At 32.3% G+C, this 16,067-nt stretch overlaps 1 protein-coding gene and 1 long non-coding RNA gene across 6 annotated transcripts; one reads left to right on the plus strand and one right to left on the minus strand.

Annotated features, from left to right (window-relative positions):
• Positions 1–1,470: 1,470 nt before the first annotated feature.
• On the plus strand, positions 1,471–4,742 carry LOC105631782 (protein ENHANCED DISEASE RESISTANCE 4). 5 transcript variants are annotated; one of them, XM_020678436.3, is made up of 3 exons: positions 1,471–1,551; positions 3,242–3,491; positions 3,958–4,742. In XM_020678436.3, the coding sequence occupies exons 2-3, from the start codon at positions 3,371–3,373 to the stop codon at positions 4,335–4,337; spliced, it is 501 nt and encodes a 166-aa protein (XP_020534095.1). In that variant the 5' UTR covers positions 1,471–1,551; positions 3,242–3,370; the 3' UTR covers positions 4,338–4,742. The 5 variants fall into 5 exon arrangements, with proteins under 5 accessions (XP_020534095.1, XP_012069351.1, XP_012069352.1 ...); XM_012213961.4 differs by lacking the exon at positions 1,471–1,551 and adding an exon at positions 1,558–1,941; XM_012213962.4 differs by lacking the exon at positions 1,471–1,551 and adding an exon at positions 1,956–2,102.
• On the minus strand, positions 4,193–5,708 carry LOC110009259 (uncharacterized). The gene is made up of 2 exons (XR_002284136.3): positions 5,382–5,708; positions 4,193–4,659 (listed from the first exon to the last, which is right to left on the minus strand). It is a non-coding gene; the product is annotated as an uncharacterized LOC110009259 (long non-coding RNA).
• Between the last annotated feature and the right edge of the window lie 10,359 nt (positions 5,709–16,067).

A 16,067-nucleotide genomic window follows, 5' to 3' on the forward strand; every position in this document is an offset into this window, starting at 1 on the left:
CTTGTTAACCATAATTATAATTAAATTGCAAAGGTCAACAGAAATTTTGTTTGATTTTGAAGCATGTGAATTTTATTTTTAATTACTAATATAAGGTAATTTTTCATTTTTTTAATGTTTCTATGTTATTTTAATAAATAATAGTTTTTAAAAATATTTTCATTTTCTTTCGCTAAAACACATAAAATGTGTTCATTTTATCCACAAACGTACCAAATTTTGCACTAACATAATGTAAAAGTAACTCGTTGGTCAAAGAACTATTTAAATTTCTTAGAACTCAGTGTAATTCGTCAAAAGCATTTAATTTGTCCAACAATTCAAGAGATACAGATTTTATCGAAACTGCTGATGGTCAAAAATGAAATGAACTTAATTTTTAGTTAAAATATAAAGTAGCTTCAGATCGAAAATGTGGAACTATCTGACGTTGCACATTAGAATTCATTAGAGCTGATCAATACATTTCTTTTTAAATATTCCTCTCTTTTTAAAATCATGCTTTTGTATAAAATCGCAGAGATTTCAATCTTCATACCCACCTCTAAAACCACCTCTAAGAGGCAATTATATATTATTAACATTAAATGGATCAATTTCATTCAGCTCAAATCGGAACATTAGCAGCATTTACCATTTAGTCCCAAGAAAAGGCTTATCGGTCTCAACACTCAACTCTTTCAGGTCAACCATGTGAAGACAAGAAAAACAATGAGGTCATCAACGTGATGCCAAGTGGAGAAATGGCAGTGGTTGAGATTAATCATCCAATAGGAAAATGCCACATAATATTAGTAGGCCATCCCCATCGACATTTTTACTCAAAACAAAACTTTGCTCTAATGGATGTGACACGTCGCCGTGTTCTCCAAAAATTGAAAATTAAAAAATTGGGGAAGTTGCTTTGAGCTTTACAGCTTATTTTATACACACAGGACACGATTGCCTGGACAACAAATTGACACGTGGCGAGTAACAGTTGGGCTGTGAACCCAATTTAGTCAAACCGACGACATTTCTTCTAAATTCCATCTCAGTTGACTTGAACACAATATGATCATAAGATTTAAGAACTTGTTTTTTCTTTATTTTTTATTTTATTTTATTTTATTTTTTTGGAAACACAATATGCAGATTTAAAAACTTGTTGAAGGGACATGATTTCCTTTTGTTACACTAATTATTAAGAAAAATGACAGATAACTACTGGTAAATTGAAACAGAGGTATTAATTCAGTGTTTAAAATTTTGAAATTCAATATTCAAAACTCACAAAGATTAAAGAGTTTTAACTTTTAAGATATGTTTTTAGTCTTATATTGTTAGAAAAAAACAATAAAGATTCATTATCAAAATAAAAAAAAGAAATGCAAGCATCAAAATAACGGTCGTGCCCGTGAAAGAAAGCCACGTAGGATAATACGTAAACTGTAAGCAGAGAAGTGGGAAGGAGCTTTAAATAGAAGTCGGCGTCCACTTGAATGCTCTTAATTCCAATGTCTCTGCCGCTAATCAATAACTTGTCTTTGCCCCGAACTGCCCAACATAATAGTAAGATCTCATCTCCTCTGTGTGTCCATAACTGGCACTGGGTTTTTCTTCTTTTGGCTTTTCATGGTCTATGGTTGACTGGAATTTCTTCTTTATTTTTTTTCCCAAGAAAGAGCCTTCTCATACACGAAAAGAAACACGACTCTTATATATATATATATATATATATATATATATAGTCTTTGGTCTCTAACTTGAGTTAAAGTTAAAGCAGAAATATGGTTTGGTTTCCATATTTGTCTCTGTGATAGAAGAAGATCGACCAAAGAGAAAATAAAGAAAATTATTGAGGAAAAAACAAAAACAAAAAGAGAGAAGGTCATGAGTGAACTTTGCGGTCACGAAAAGAATTTTCATTTCTTCAAATTAATCTCTCTCTTTCTACCTCAGGTTCGCTGCTATTTCTCATCCCCCCCCCCTCTTTCTTTCTTTTACATTTTCAAAAATTCTTCAGTTTCTGCATTATATATCTGTCCTTATAGCTAGAAATATAGCTCAGGTTTCTTCAAAATCTTGAATTCTCTGGATTCTGTAGTCTTAGACTAAAAAGGGTATGTGGATCTTTATATGCTGATAGATCTAATTAAGCTGCTTCTCATTCTTTGTATTTCTCAATTTCATTCACAAAATTTTTAGCTTTTTTTTTATTTTTTATTTTATGTTTCTGTTCTTTTATGTTAATAGAAAAAAAAAAAACATGTTATGCTTGTTTTTTGTCGCTTTGTTGCTCATGTATGTGTGTGTATATATATACCATTCACCCCAATGTGTGGATCTATACGGCCTAAAGTTTTATCAACTTAGGTAAGTTCTTGTACTCTTTTGCCTTATTTTAGCACTGTCTTTATATCAGTCTGCTTAACGTTGACGGTTAACTGCAGCAACTTCTTCTTGTTTGTTTTCTTTCTTTTTCTTTTTCTTTTTTTTTTTTATTGTGTTTTTAATTTGCCCCTTCTTGTTTTTGAAAATTGAATCATCCTAACTTTATTCCACAGATCTTATCTCTTCCTAAAAGTATGAATTTCATTGATTTGCTTTTACCTGCAATACTTATATGCTTTAATTTTAAAAGTCTTCATCAGTTTATTTCTATTTAGATTCATGATTCATATCGCCAAGAATATTTAATATTCTACTGACCTGGTCTCTAATTTCCCTCACACATTGTTCTGCTCTCAAAAAGCTTCAACAGACAACCAATATATTCAGCCAAATGGTATTAGTTCTCACTTTTCTGCTTCTTCATGGAAAAACATGCCGGACTAGGTTTGGTTCACTGGTTCTGAAGGTGACTTGTTCTAATAGGATGTCATTTTATCATTTGCTCCGGTTGAGTAGGTGAGCAATATCCAATAAGAAATGGTAGCAGCCTTAACTGCTTCATCTATCATTTTTCATTGGAGTGTGGCATCTTGGATTGCTCAAGAATAACATAAAATGACTTCGAAGAAAATATTATAAATATAAGTACTTAGATAGAAGTTAATGTCCCTGAAATTAGTGAAACTTCCCAACTTAGCACTCTTCAAAGATCACTAAAGGTGTGCCTACATTCTAAAATGTAGGTTCTCTTAATGTTAAACCACTTCTAGAACTTAATTTTTTCACTATGCTCCCACAATTTTGCATTCTTGGTGGTTCTCTTACATTATATTTGTCTAATACGTGCCTATGTATTTACCCATTGCAGACGGTCAAGCCTCACAGTCTTAAAATAAGGTCTCAATTCATGGTTGAATCTCCTATTTGGTAATTAGCCATATCAGAAGTAGAGACAAAAGACAAATTAGACTGTTTACAATTGTAAACTTGGAGGAAGATGATCAGTGGAATGAGTGCAAAGATTCGGTTAGTTAGATGTCCTCGATGTCGGCAGATCCTTCCAGAGTTGCCGGATATTCCTGTCTATGAATGTGGTGGCTGTGGCACACGTCTCCAAGGTAAGAATCTTATGAATTCAAGCTATTAGTTACGAATGCTAAGAAACAAGAATGGTCTATCATTTTAATGATTCATTCGGGAAGCCAAGACCAGTTTAAGAGGTATTTATCTTAGGGATTCTACAATTGAAGATGGGTCTTTTTAATGATAGGTCTCTTGTGAACTCTTTCTACTAAATTCTTTACTGTGATAGAGTTAAAAAAAATGTGATCACTCTCCTGGAATTGGTTAAATTTGGAAAATTGGTGCTTTGAATAATGGTCAACTCCTTGTTGTCTAGATCCTTACCTATATAATAGACTATCCTTGAATCTACATAATCATGGTTCAATGCCACTATTTTTCCTGTCATGGACTCTCTGTCCTCCCCTCTTTGCACTTGTTTTATTGAAATTACTATTAGTATTAACCCTTGTAGTCTGAAGTTTTTAATCAGTTTTAGTTAAATCCTCTGTCCTCATGCAGCAAAAATTCGAAAGGAAAATGCCAAAAGCACATCTAACCTACCTGAAACAGATGCTGAAGAGACGAATAAATTTGATCATGTTTCTGAAGGTAATGAATCTAGCAGCTCAAGTCATGAAGCAATTCTTCCTTCTGTAGGCGAATTCTCTTTGGACCAAAACAATGGGAGGAATCAAGTTGAATCCAGTGATTTCAATGGTGACAACCTCACAGGTGTAAACTTACCACACGAAGATGAAAAAAAAGCAAGCGATCAAAATAGATTAGAGGATTTTGATAATGGACATCTTGAAGATTTAAAGTTACCAAATGAGGACCAAAATGATGCGGTGACAAAAATAAATCTGGGGTTTGTGACAATGAGAAATTCAAGGTTGTAAACTTATCAAATGAGGACTACAACAACTGTGATCATCAAAATGAATCTTTAGCTTGCAATATTGAGCAGCACGGAATTTCCAGCAGAGACTGTTCATCAAATGAACTTACTCATTTTGAGAATGGAAACCCGTCCCAGTTCCCATGATCCAGAGCAAGCTCATCATCGTCTGCAAAGGCAACAGCAGAGGGAGAAGCAGAAGCACGGAATTGTGATATTATTTTTTGTTGCTTGGATTGGCTAAACGGACATATTTCTAACCGGGGTCTTTTCTAACATCACTATCACTCACAGAGGCACTAGAAGACTCCGTAAACAAAGACCTGTAAATAATTAAAACACAATTCAGCTTCATGAATTATATGTAATATAATATTCACAATCAAACAATTACATATTTGGTTTATTGTAGCACTTTAAAAATTTTAAGTATAAATGTATAATAAATTTTAAAATAATTTAAAACATGCAATATATATATATATATATATATGTGTGTGTGTGTGTCTGTGTGTGTGTGTATTAATAAGTTTTTTCAAATATTAATAAGTTATATGTATATGTATATTAATAAGTTATTTCAAATATATGTGTATACAAATTATATTCTTTAAATCCTAATAAAATATATAAATATAAGTTATATATAAATTCTATTCTATTTCAAATACCTGTGTGTATATATAAGTTATTTCAAATTAAATATATAAATGTAAAGTTGTAAGAATAACTGGGACACAGGGACGCAACAAAGAAGTATACAACAAAAAAACAGCAGCAATTAAACATAATAACAGGGACGCAGCAAGGAAGTTTATAAAAACAAAAACTCAGCAGCAATAAAACACATAAAAGAGGAAAATTTCAGCAAGTAGCAACAATGAAGCAATGAACTGTAAATGAAAAAAAAATATATGGGCAGCATAACGACTTGTAAATCAAGCTTTTGGATTTCAAACAATAGGTAGAAGATGAGAGTGGAGATACCCACAAAGAAAGAGAGAAAAAAACCCTAAAAATTTAGGGAAAAATTCAAAAATCCTACCTTTTTTTGGCTGAGATTGAAGAATTATTGCTTGATAAAACACCCATAAAGAGATGAGAAAAGCTTTTCTTGGTATAAAATCTTGCCGTCGGCACCGATTAAGCTGAGATCCTCCACTCACAGGCATGCAGCACGTGAGTTTGGGTCGATTTTTTTCTGGCTCCTAAAATCTCCTAAGCTCGCCTTTATTGCGCCTGGGTTCAGGTGCGCATCTCTGCCCTGAAGCGAGCACCTAGTGTAGGTCGCATGCCTTTCTACTCTAAATCCCTAAGGCTGTCGCCTTGAGTCAGGCATGCCTCGGGCGCGCTTTTCACAACTGTAATAGAATTAGTGAGATTTAATAATAATTAGTGATTATTTAAATAAAATTATATTTATACTGTATATAAAAGTGAGAACAGAGGATAATGTGATTACTTATAATATCCTTAATAAAATTTTAAATCTTCTAAAATAATCTCATTAATGACTAATTAATTTTATTTTAAATATTATGCTTAATAGATAATTACGTTACGATAATACCCTTAATAAAATTTAAAATATTATAAAATAACCTTATTAACAACCAATTAAATTTTAGTTTAAATGTTATACTTAATGGATAATTAACATTAACTATATATTAATAAATATATTTTATTTTTAATTATTTTAATGTTATATAATAAGGCTATAGATGAAAATTTAATATTCTTTTATTTACCATATATGTTTTTACTTTATACAATTGTAATACCTTGAATTTTTATTTTCAAAACTTTTAAATTTTTATTAAATCAGATCGTGTAGGCTGCAAGTATAAAACAGTCTCAATTCAAATCCAAATTGTGAGTTGGGCCTGTTGACGCGTGTTTTTTATGCCCCGTCTGATCCGATAAGGACACAAAAATGAATGGGTTAATGCTATCTAGAAGTCTTTTAATCCAAAGATTAAGAAAAAAAAAAATGAGTGCTACAGTAGCCGCGTGCTACAGTATCTGCGTGCTACAGTATCCTGACCTAGCTCTATAAATTTATCTCTTTCTCACAACTTCACAACTTCTCACAACTTCACAACTCCACAAACGGCAAAAATCCTAAAAAAAATATACTGTGCTGCCACATTTTCTCACCAAAAAATTCTTATGAGTTGATTTGAAGAGAAATTGGCATTAGATATCAATTTTAGGTGAATCAAACCATAAAAAGAGAGAAAAAAATCAAAAGATAAAAAAAGGAACACTTCAATCCTTGGAAACAAAGCTTTTGGAGATCTTGATCCATTTATAATCCTCAATCTGAGGATTAGGTAATTTCTTTAACATTTTTTGTATTTTTTTTACATATTTTTTTGTGTTTTTTTGCATATTTTTGTGGTTTTAGTAATTTAAGCTTCATATTTGGCCATTTTATATGTCTTTAAATCACATTTAAACAAAAAATGATGTAAAAAATCACTTAAAAATGAATTCTGGGTAAAAATCACGCAGCTGTTCATCGATGAACAGTAACTGTTTGTCAATGAACAGTTACTGTTCATCTAGATTTTTCCAAAAATAATAAAAAATATATAACTTTTGTTGTTGATCGATGAACAGTAACTGTTTATTCAATGAACAGTAACTGTTCATCCAGATTTTTCCGGAAATAATAAAAAAATATATAAATTTTGTACAAAAATAAAACATAATTTTTTCAATAAATCTGAGAATGCCCAAATATAAACAGATCATAGTTTAATTAAACTTAAAATACAAAAATGTAATTTTATGTGTTTATTTATATGAATTTTATAATTTATATTCAAATAAAAAAAATGAAATTAAATTTGTAGATTTATTAACAATTTGCATATTCAGACAAAAAAATAATAATTAAATGTTTAGGAGTAAATTTGTTGATTTATTGATATTTAAGATTAATTTGCATATTCATTAATAATATTTTTGGTATTAAATAATAATTATGCATGATTTTATTTTTATTGGTTTATGGATTTAGTTCTGAATCAATTTATAAATTTTTGGATCCGGTATGTTATCCGTCTTGAACCATAAGGCAAGAGCGGGTCATTTATTTATTTCATTTAATATTTTTGACTCGGTTTGTCGCCCGCCTTGAACCATAAGGCAAGAGCGGGTCTTTTTAATTATTTGGTTTAATTGCTGTGGTTTAATTGCTTTGATTTGAATGGTTGTTGTGTGATAATTAGATTTGATTGGGACGATTAAATAATTTTCCATATAAGAACTCGATTCACTTGGGTTAGGTTTAAATAAATAATTTGGCTTTTCTAATTAAAATAAATTAGAAATCATAGGTTAATAGAGACCGGTTTTCCAAGCGTCGGCTTCCAACGGGCCGACGTACCCAATTCTCTTATCTAGAATCGCATTGGTGCGCTTGACCAGTCTTTTAATAATTTGGCCTTAAAACAAAATTGGGTTTAAAATTAAGTCATTTTTATAAAAACGGTCCCATTGCCTAAATAATGGGTGGCGACTCAAAATTGTTTATAAGACCGATTTATCGGCACCGCATTAAAATAATAATATTTTATCAAAAATCACAAAAAGAATGTTTTCGGGTCCTCTGAGGGGATTTTCGATGAAAACAGATTGGTGACTCTGCTGGGGATTTAGCCTGCTAATCTCCGGTTATTTTTTTAATAATTAGTCGGCTATAATTAGGAATTAACTCTAAAAACCTATGTCTTCTAAAAAGTGTAAATTGGTTAGAAAGCCGTCGGAAAATTCTTTAATCGTCCTTGTTTGTTTATTTGCTTTCCTTTATTTTTATTTTCTAAGTTTTTCATCCACACTACATTTCTTTCTTCTCACCACTTTCTACCCAAAATTACCCTTCGGTATTGTTGTTAACTTTGAAGGTAGATCCAGCTTAAACCATGCGTTTTAGGCACATCTATCCGAGAATTAGCAATTTTACCAACCGCAAGCCTAGTGCCTTAAAGGTGCGTCAAAAGGAGTAGGCCCATGAAAAAGCTCGAATCCTGTTTGCGGAACCCAGATTTGTAAAGCCCAATGAGCTGAAGCCCATGCATGTAGTTAAAACCTTAGTTACTTTCCCTAAGGAAAACCTGAATCTGTTTGCTGTTATTCTGTCGCATTCATTTCGAGAGCTTATATCGTCAATCTCAAAATCTCCTGTTGGTTGTCGAGATTAGACCAGGAAACAGATGTCAAAATTATTGCGAACGGAATTCGTGTGCGGGAGAAATAAGGTTGGAAGGCATGCATTTCCCAACTCCCATTCCCTGTGTGTTATAAACTGTACATATGTTGTGACATTCATGCATCACATAACATTTTTTTGTTTCAGCCATGCATTAATAAGAGCTAATTTTCGGTATGGACGTTTGATCTTGATTTTGAGAAATGGACCTCTAATTCGTTTTGAATAACATAATGCAATCGTTTATAGTGAATTGCGATTCCTTTGAATTTTCACATTTCTCGCATTATTTGAAAATAAGCGTGAGATTGAAAAAAAAAATTTGCAATTAATCAAAATAAGATCCTGCTTGGGATCATTTGTTCCAAGGCAAAAAGTAAGGACACAAAAAAATAAGAAAATATATTCTGCTTGGAAATTCTTTCTATTCCAAGGCAAAAATTAGGGACTACAGAGAAAATAGCCGACTGTAAAATCCAAAAGAAACGGTCGACGACAAATAATGCCGGGAATGTTTAAATACAAAGTAAATTATTGCTATGTTATTCATGTTGAATTTTAGGTCCGGTCATAATAAAATGAGATCTTATTTCCATACTGATTATTAAAACATTAGATCTGCATTTCTCATCCTATGTGCAAGTGCAAAGACAGAGGAAAGGCAAAACACCAGTCACATCGTCTTCTCAAGCAGAAGAAGAAGAAGAAGACGAGTCGTGGCAGCAATTTTTGAGTAAAATGGATGCCTTACAGCAATCACATGAGAATTTGCAGGTCACAGATTTTGACATGGGACAACAACTGCACGCGATCCAGGCAAACCAAGCACGTATGGAACGGAAGTGGATAAAAAAAAAATCGAATTCACTCTGTCACCTTTAGGTTCGGGAGGCCTAGGGATTTTCTGTCCTTTGTTTTTCATTTTTTCTTGCGTGTTTTATGCATGTGCATTTTATGTGTTTTATGCATGTATCCTCCCATAATGAGGACATTTTGTCTTTCAAAGTGTGGAGGAGAACTATATTTTCATTTCATTTCACTTATATAAAAAAAATGTGTAATTAAAAAATATAAAAAAAATAAAAAATAAATAAATAAAAAAGGGGGCTCAACTTCTTTGCCTTAATTCAATGTTTTCGTCTCTACATGTTGATTTGTTTATATTTTGCTTGTTGAAATAGAAGTCTTGAATAATATACCATGATTAAGAGATTTAAATGCTTTTATGAACTTAGGTATTAAAGTATGACATATAAAATTTTTCTTTGGTAAATATTAATCTCCTAGACATTATCTTTGACCTTAGAGAAGCATGAATCCTAACTTAAATGAAGAATAGGAAGGAAAAGGGAAACTAAAGCCATAATACTTGTGTGTTTCAAGTCAATAAAGGATGAGGATATTTTAAGAGAAAAACAAAATATGACAGAGGGAATAACGGAAATCCGTTCTAAAATGAAGTGGTACGGAGCATAAAATGCAACCACTTACCATTTACACTCCCACCCACATATATCTTTATAAAAAAAAAAGAAGAAGAAGAAAGAAAAATGTGGTATGGAGCATAAAATGCAACCACTTTGTGAAAAAGAAATATGTTACCTAAAAATGCCTTGAGATAACAAACAATACATGTGTGCTAGAATTGTCTTAAGTACTTCCTATTTTGCATTTTAGGGCCGGAAGATTGCCTATCTCATATTTTGAATGACTAGATTTCGTATAACTATATTGACAATTTTAAATGTCATATTCATTTATACTACTGAGTTCATAAGACACGTCAAATCTCTTATCTTTGGTAAATTACTTAAGAAGTCTAAATCAACGAGCAAAAAAAATAAACACGATCAACATGAAAAGAAAGATGAATGTTTTGCTTAGGGACAAGCAAAGAGCTAAGTGTGGGGAAATTGATAGCCTCGCGAAGCGGGCAATTTTGCTATGTTATTTTCATATAATTTGCGTGACTGCGCGTGGTTTTTATACATTTTACGATTGCACGTGTTGTTTTTATTTTAAAGTGATTATAGGAATACAATTTGAGCAAAAATAAAAAAAAAATAAAAAATAAAAAATAAAAAATATTTTTATACATGAGGGAGTTGCGTATTTTATCTCTTTCTGAATATTGCAGGTCACCCCATCTTTAAAAAAAAATCAAAAAAAAAAAAAAAAACAAAACAAATGTTTTTATACATGAGGAGTTGCATGTTTTATCTCTTGTAGGTGGTAAAATGCTCACCCCATCTTTTTCTCAAAAAAAAAAAAAATGTAAATTTTCGTCCCTAGTTAAATAATCCACTTTGATGTGCTTTCATTTTTTTTTTATCCAAGGGCAGGAGGCTCAAAAGCTAATCCAGCAAATAATTTCGAAAGAAAAGATTTGTTGTTATTTTTTGCTGCCTTTAAGTGCAGGAAACAGGAATCAATAAGAAAAGACGGAATTATTCAATGCAAAAAAAAATTTTAAAAAAATAATAACAAAAAATAAAAATACACAAAAAAGGCAGCCGTAGCAGTCACTACAGTGGTTGGATCATCATCTGCCATCATCTGTTTTCGGTGATGATAGGATGTGGATAGGCTCCACTGGATTGAAAAAAGTAGCGGTGGATGACAGATGGACAATTGGCACCCAAATAAAGCGGTGAGTTGAACGCCCCCTTATTGTTTCTGTGGTTTTGTTTAGCTTTCATTTTATTGTCTTTTGTCAATTTTGGAATAATGCAGATGGGCATTTATGACCACATTAACAAGGTGGACCGCTTTTGCAAGTGAGTGGGATGCCTCTTTTTTGTTTGTGGTTTTGTTTTCTTTGTGCGGGAACAAAGCAAATTTAAAAAAAAAAAATCAAAGCCCAAGTCGGCTTATTTAGGTAATTTGGAGTCGGCTCATCTACTTTAATAATTCCGCACAGGGGGCAAAATCATCAACTCTACCAAATTACCCTCAGGTAAGTTTTCTTTCAACACTGCATCAGGAAGGGTATACCTGAAAATTTGCCAAAAAAAAAATTTACAATGGATATAAAATAATAATAATAATAAAGTTTTCAAAAAAAATTTGCAATGGATAAAAAATAAAGTTTTCAAGGTTTGTTTAAAAGATAATATTTTTGGTCTCGGGACGGAATTCCAGACTGGGGGCAAAAGTAAAATCTTTTGTCCTGATGCAAAATTTCAAATTTTAAAATTATTGATGCATGGGGGCATGTGATGCTCCAACATTTAACAAAGATAAGATTTGTTTGTATACAGAAATCTCACCAAGCAAGATCTGTTTGTATACAGAAATTGCACCAAGCAAGATCTGTTTGTATACAGAAATTGCTCTTTGGACCTACAAAGCGAAATCTGTTTGTATACAGAAATAGCTATTTGGTCTCACCAAAATCTGTTTGTACACAGAAATTTAGCAAAATCTGTTTGTATACAGAAATTGCTCTTTGGACCTACAAAGCGAAATCTGTTTGTATACAGAAATCGCTATTTGGTCCCACCAAAATCTGTTTGTATGTAGAAATTTAGCAAAATCTGTTTGTATATAGAACTTGCTCTTTGGACCTACAAAGCGAAATCTGTTTGTATACAAAAATCGCTATTTGGTGCCACCAAAATCTGTTTTTATACAGAAATTTAGCAAAATCTGTTTGTATACAGAAATTGCTCTTTGGACCCATAAAGCGAAATTTGTTTGTATACAGAAATCGCTATTTGGTCCCATCAAAATCTGTTTATATACAGAAATTTAGCAAAATCTATTTGTATACAGAAATTGCTCTTTGGACCCACAAACCGAAATCTGTTTGTATACAGAAATCGCTATTTGGTCCCATCAAAATCTGTTTGTATACAGAAATTTAGCAAAATCTGTTTGTATACAGAAATTGCTCTTTGGACCTACAAGACGAAATTTGTTTGTATACAGAAATCGCTATTTGGTCCCACCAAAATCTGTTTGTACAAAGAAATTTAGCAAAATCTGTTTGTATACAGAAATTGCTCTTTGGACCCATAAAGCGAAATCTGTTTGTATACAGAAATCGCTATTTGGTCCCACCAAAATCTGTTTGTATATAGAAATTTAGCAAAATCTGTTTGTATACAGGAATTGCTCTTTGGACCCACAAACCGAAATCTGTTTGTATACAGAAATCGCTATTTGGTCCCACCAAAATCTGTTTGTATATAGAAATTTAGCAAAATCTGTTTGTATACAGAAATTGCTCTTTGGACCCACAAAGCGAGATTTGTTTGTATACAGAAATCGCTATTTGGTCCCACCAAAATCTGTTTGTATACAGAAATTTAGCAAAATCTGTTTGTAAACAGGAATTGCTCTTTGGACCCACAAAGTGAAATCTGTTTGTATACAGAAATCGCTATTTGGTCCCACCGAAATCTGTTTGTATACAGAAATTTAGCAAAATCTGTTTGTATACAGAAATTGCTCTTTGGACCCACAAAGCAAGATCTATTTGTATACAAAAATCGCTATTTGGTCCCACCAAAATCTGTTTCTATACAGAAATTTAGCAAAATCTGTTTGTATACAGAAATTGCTCTTTGGACCCACAAAGCGAAATCTGTTTGTACACAGAAATCGCTCTTTGGTCCCATCAAGCAAGATCTATTTGTATACAGAAATTGCAACAAGCGAGATATGTTTGTATACAGAAATTGCTCTTTGACCCCTCTAAGCAAAATCTGTTTGTATACAGAAATTACTCTTTAGTCCTACCAAGCGAGATGTGTTTGTACATAGAAATTGCTATTTGAACCCAAGGCGAGATTTGTTTGTATATAGAAATCGTTCTTTGGTCCCACCAAACAATGATGACACATTTCAAAGTTGTTTGGATTTTAAATCTAATGATATATTGCAAAGCTGATCTGTTTGTACACAGAAATTGCTCTTCTCAACAGAACCCTGGATGTGGCCAGATGACTGCTAACGCTTAGAACGCTAATGTAGTCCGACTGGAGCCTTCAGGTCAATTCAACAAAATCCTTCGAGCCAGTCAGACCGCGATTTGGAGTTGTTCACAGATCCGACTGGAGCCTTCAGAGCCGATCAGACCGAGCTTTGGACTTGACCAGATGATCAAATCAACCCAAAATCCTTCGAGCCAATCAGACCGAGATTCGGAGGTGTCTTCAAAGCCAATCAAACCGAGCTTTGAAGATGATTACCAGAAGGCGCGTAGTGGGCCACTTTAAACATTAATTGTTTAAACAATTAATACTAAAGTGGGGAGGCAAACTATTGATGTGTGTTTTTTATGCCCCGCCTGATCCGATGAGGACACAAGGATGAATGGGTTAATGCTATCTAGAAGTCTTTTAATCCAAGGATTAAGGAAAAAAAAAAAAAGGGAGCTGCTTGCTACAGTAGCCGCGTGCTACAGTATCCTGGCCTAGCACTATAAATTTATCTCTTTCTCACAACTTCACTACTTCACAACTTCACACAACTTCACAACTCCACAAACGGCAAAAACCCTAAAAAAAATATACTGTGCTGCCACATTTTCTCTCCAAAAAATTCTTATGAGTTGATTTGAAGAGAAATTGGCATTAGATATCAATTTTAGGTGAATCAAACCATAAAAAGAGAGAAAAAAAATCAAAAGATAAATAAAGGAACACTTCAATCCTTGGAAACAAAGCTTCTGGAGATCTTGATCCATTTACAACCCTCAATCTGAGGATTAGGTAATTTCTTTAACATTTTTTGTATTTTTTTTACATATTTTTTGTGTTTTTTGCATATTTTTGTGGTTTTAGTAATTTAAGCTTCATATTTAGCCATTTTATATGTCTTTAAATCACATTTAAACAAGAAATGATGTAAAAAATCACTTAAAAATGAATTCTGGGTAAAAATCACGCAGCTGTTCATCGATGAACAGTAACTGTTCATCCAGATTTTTCCAGAAATAATAAGAAATATATAACTTTTGTTGTTGATCGATGAACAGTAACTGTTTGTTCAATGAACAGTAACTGTTCATCCAGATTTTTCCAGAAATAATAAAAAAATATATAAATTTTGTATAAAAATAAAACCTAATTTCTTCAATAAATCTGAGAATGCCCAAATATGAACAGATCATAGTTTAATTAAACTTAAAATACAAAAATGTAATTTTATGTGTTTATTTATATGAATTTTATAATTTATATTCAAATAAAAAAAATGAAATTAAATTTGTAGATTTATTAACAATTTGCATATTCAGACAAAAAAATAATAATTAAATGTTTAGGAGTAAATTTGTTGATTTATTTATATTTAAGATTAATTTGCATATTCATTAATAATATTTTTGGTATTAAATATTAATTATGCATGATTTTATTTTTATTGGTTTATGGATTTAATTCTGAATCAATTTATAAATTTTTGGATCCGGTATGTTACCCGTCTTGAACCATAAGGCAAGAGCGGGTCATTTATTTATTTCATTTAATATTTTTGACTCGGTTTGTCGCCCGCCTTGAACCATAAGGCAAGAGCGGGTCTTTTTATTTATTTGGTTTAATTGCTGTGGTTTAATTGCTTTGATTTGAATGGTTGTTGTGTGATAATTAGATTTGATTGGGACGATTAAATAATTTTCCATATAAGAACTCGATTCACTTGGGTTAGGTTTAAATAAATAATTTGGCTTTTCTAATTAAAATAAATTAGAAATCATAGGTTAATAGAGGCCGGTTTTCCGGGCGTCGGCTTCCAACGGGCTGACGTACCCAATTCCCTTACCCAGAATCGCATTGGTGCGCTTGACCAGTCTTTTAATAATTTGGCCTTAAAACAAAATTGGGTTTAAAATGGAGTCATTTTTATAAAAACGGTCTTATTGTCTAAATAATGGATGGCGACTCAAAATTGTTTATAAGACCGATTTATCAGCACCGCATCAAAATAATAATATTTTATCAAAAATCACAAAAAGGATGTTTTCGGGTCCTCCGGGGGGATTTTCGACGAAAATAGGGCCTGAGCCTAAAATATATTATTGAAATTTTCGATTTGAAAACACTTAAAACTTTCGAGAAAGGATATGGAACTCCAGCTACTAATATATTATAACTATATATAGGTATGTGCATACTATATAAATTAATTATCCTAAAACCAAATGTCATTACTATTAATATTTTTATTATTATTGAATAAAAATGAGGAAATGTTATGGAACCTAACTAGAATAATTAAAATAAATCAAACCGGGCCTAAAAATGAATTGATTTTTGAAAAACACAGGAAAAACCCGAAAACCAAGCGAATCGAGCCAAATTATTGAATTGGACCAAACCGATTCGAATCGAACCGGATGGTCTAGAAGCTCCAGATTTTTCTTTCTTTTCTTCTGCTTCTTTTCCTCCAGTGTGCGCGATAGCCTCTCCTCCCTCTCCTTCCCGTTTCCGGCCACCGTTCAGCGAGAATGAGGTGGCGGTTGACTCGCTTGGCATTGCGGGTCACGTTTCCAACCTTCTCTCACAC

The sequence above is a fragment of the Jatropha curcas genome, chromosome 10 (genome assembly GCF_041381405.1).
Source record: "Jatropha curcas cultivar XTBG-Jc1 chromosome 10, XTBG_Jcur_1.0, whole genome shotgun sequence".
Lineage (NCBI taxonomy): Eukaryota > Viridiplantae > Streptophyta > Magnoliopsida > Malpighiales > Euphorbiaceae > Jatropha > Jatropha curcas.

What these genes read in the sequence shown, in the direction of transcription:
- LOC105631782 (XM_020678436.3), top strand. Translation starts at nt 3,371, where the DNA reads ATGATCAGTGGAATGAGTGCAAAGATTCGGTTAGTTAGATGTCCTCGA. An exon ending in CTGTGGCACACGTCTCCAAG is followed by an intron (nt 3,492 to 3,957) that starts GTAAGAATCTTA and finishes GTCCTCATGCAG; the next exon opens with CAAAAATTCGAAAGGAAAAT.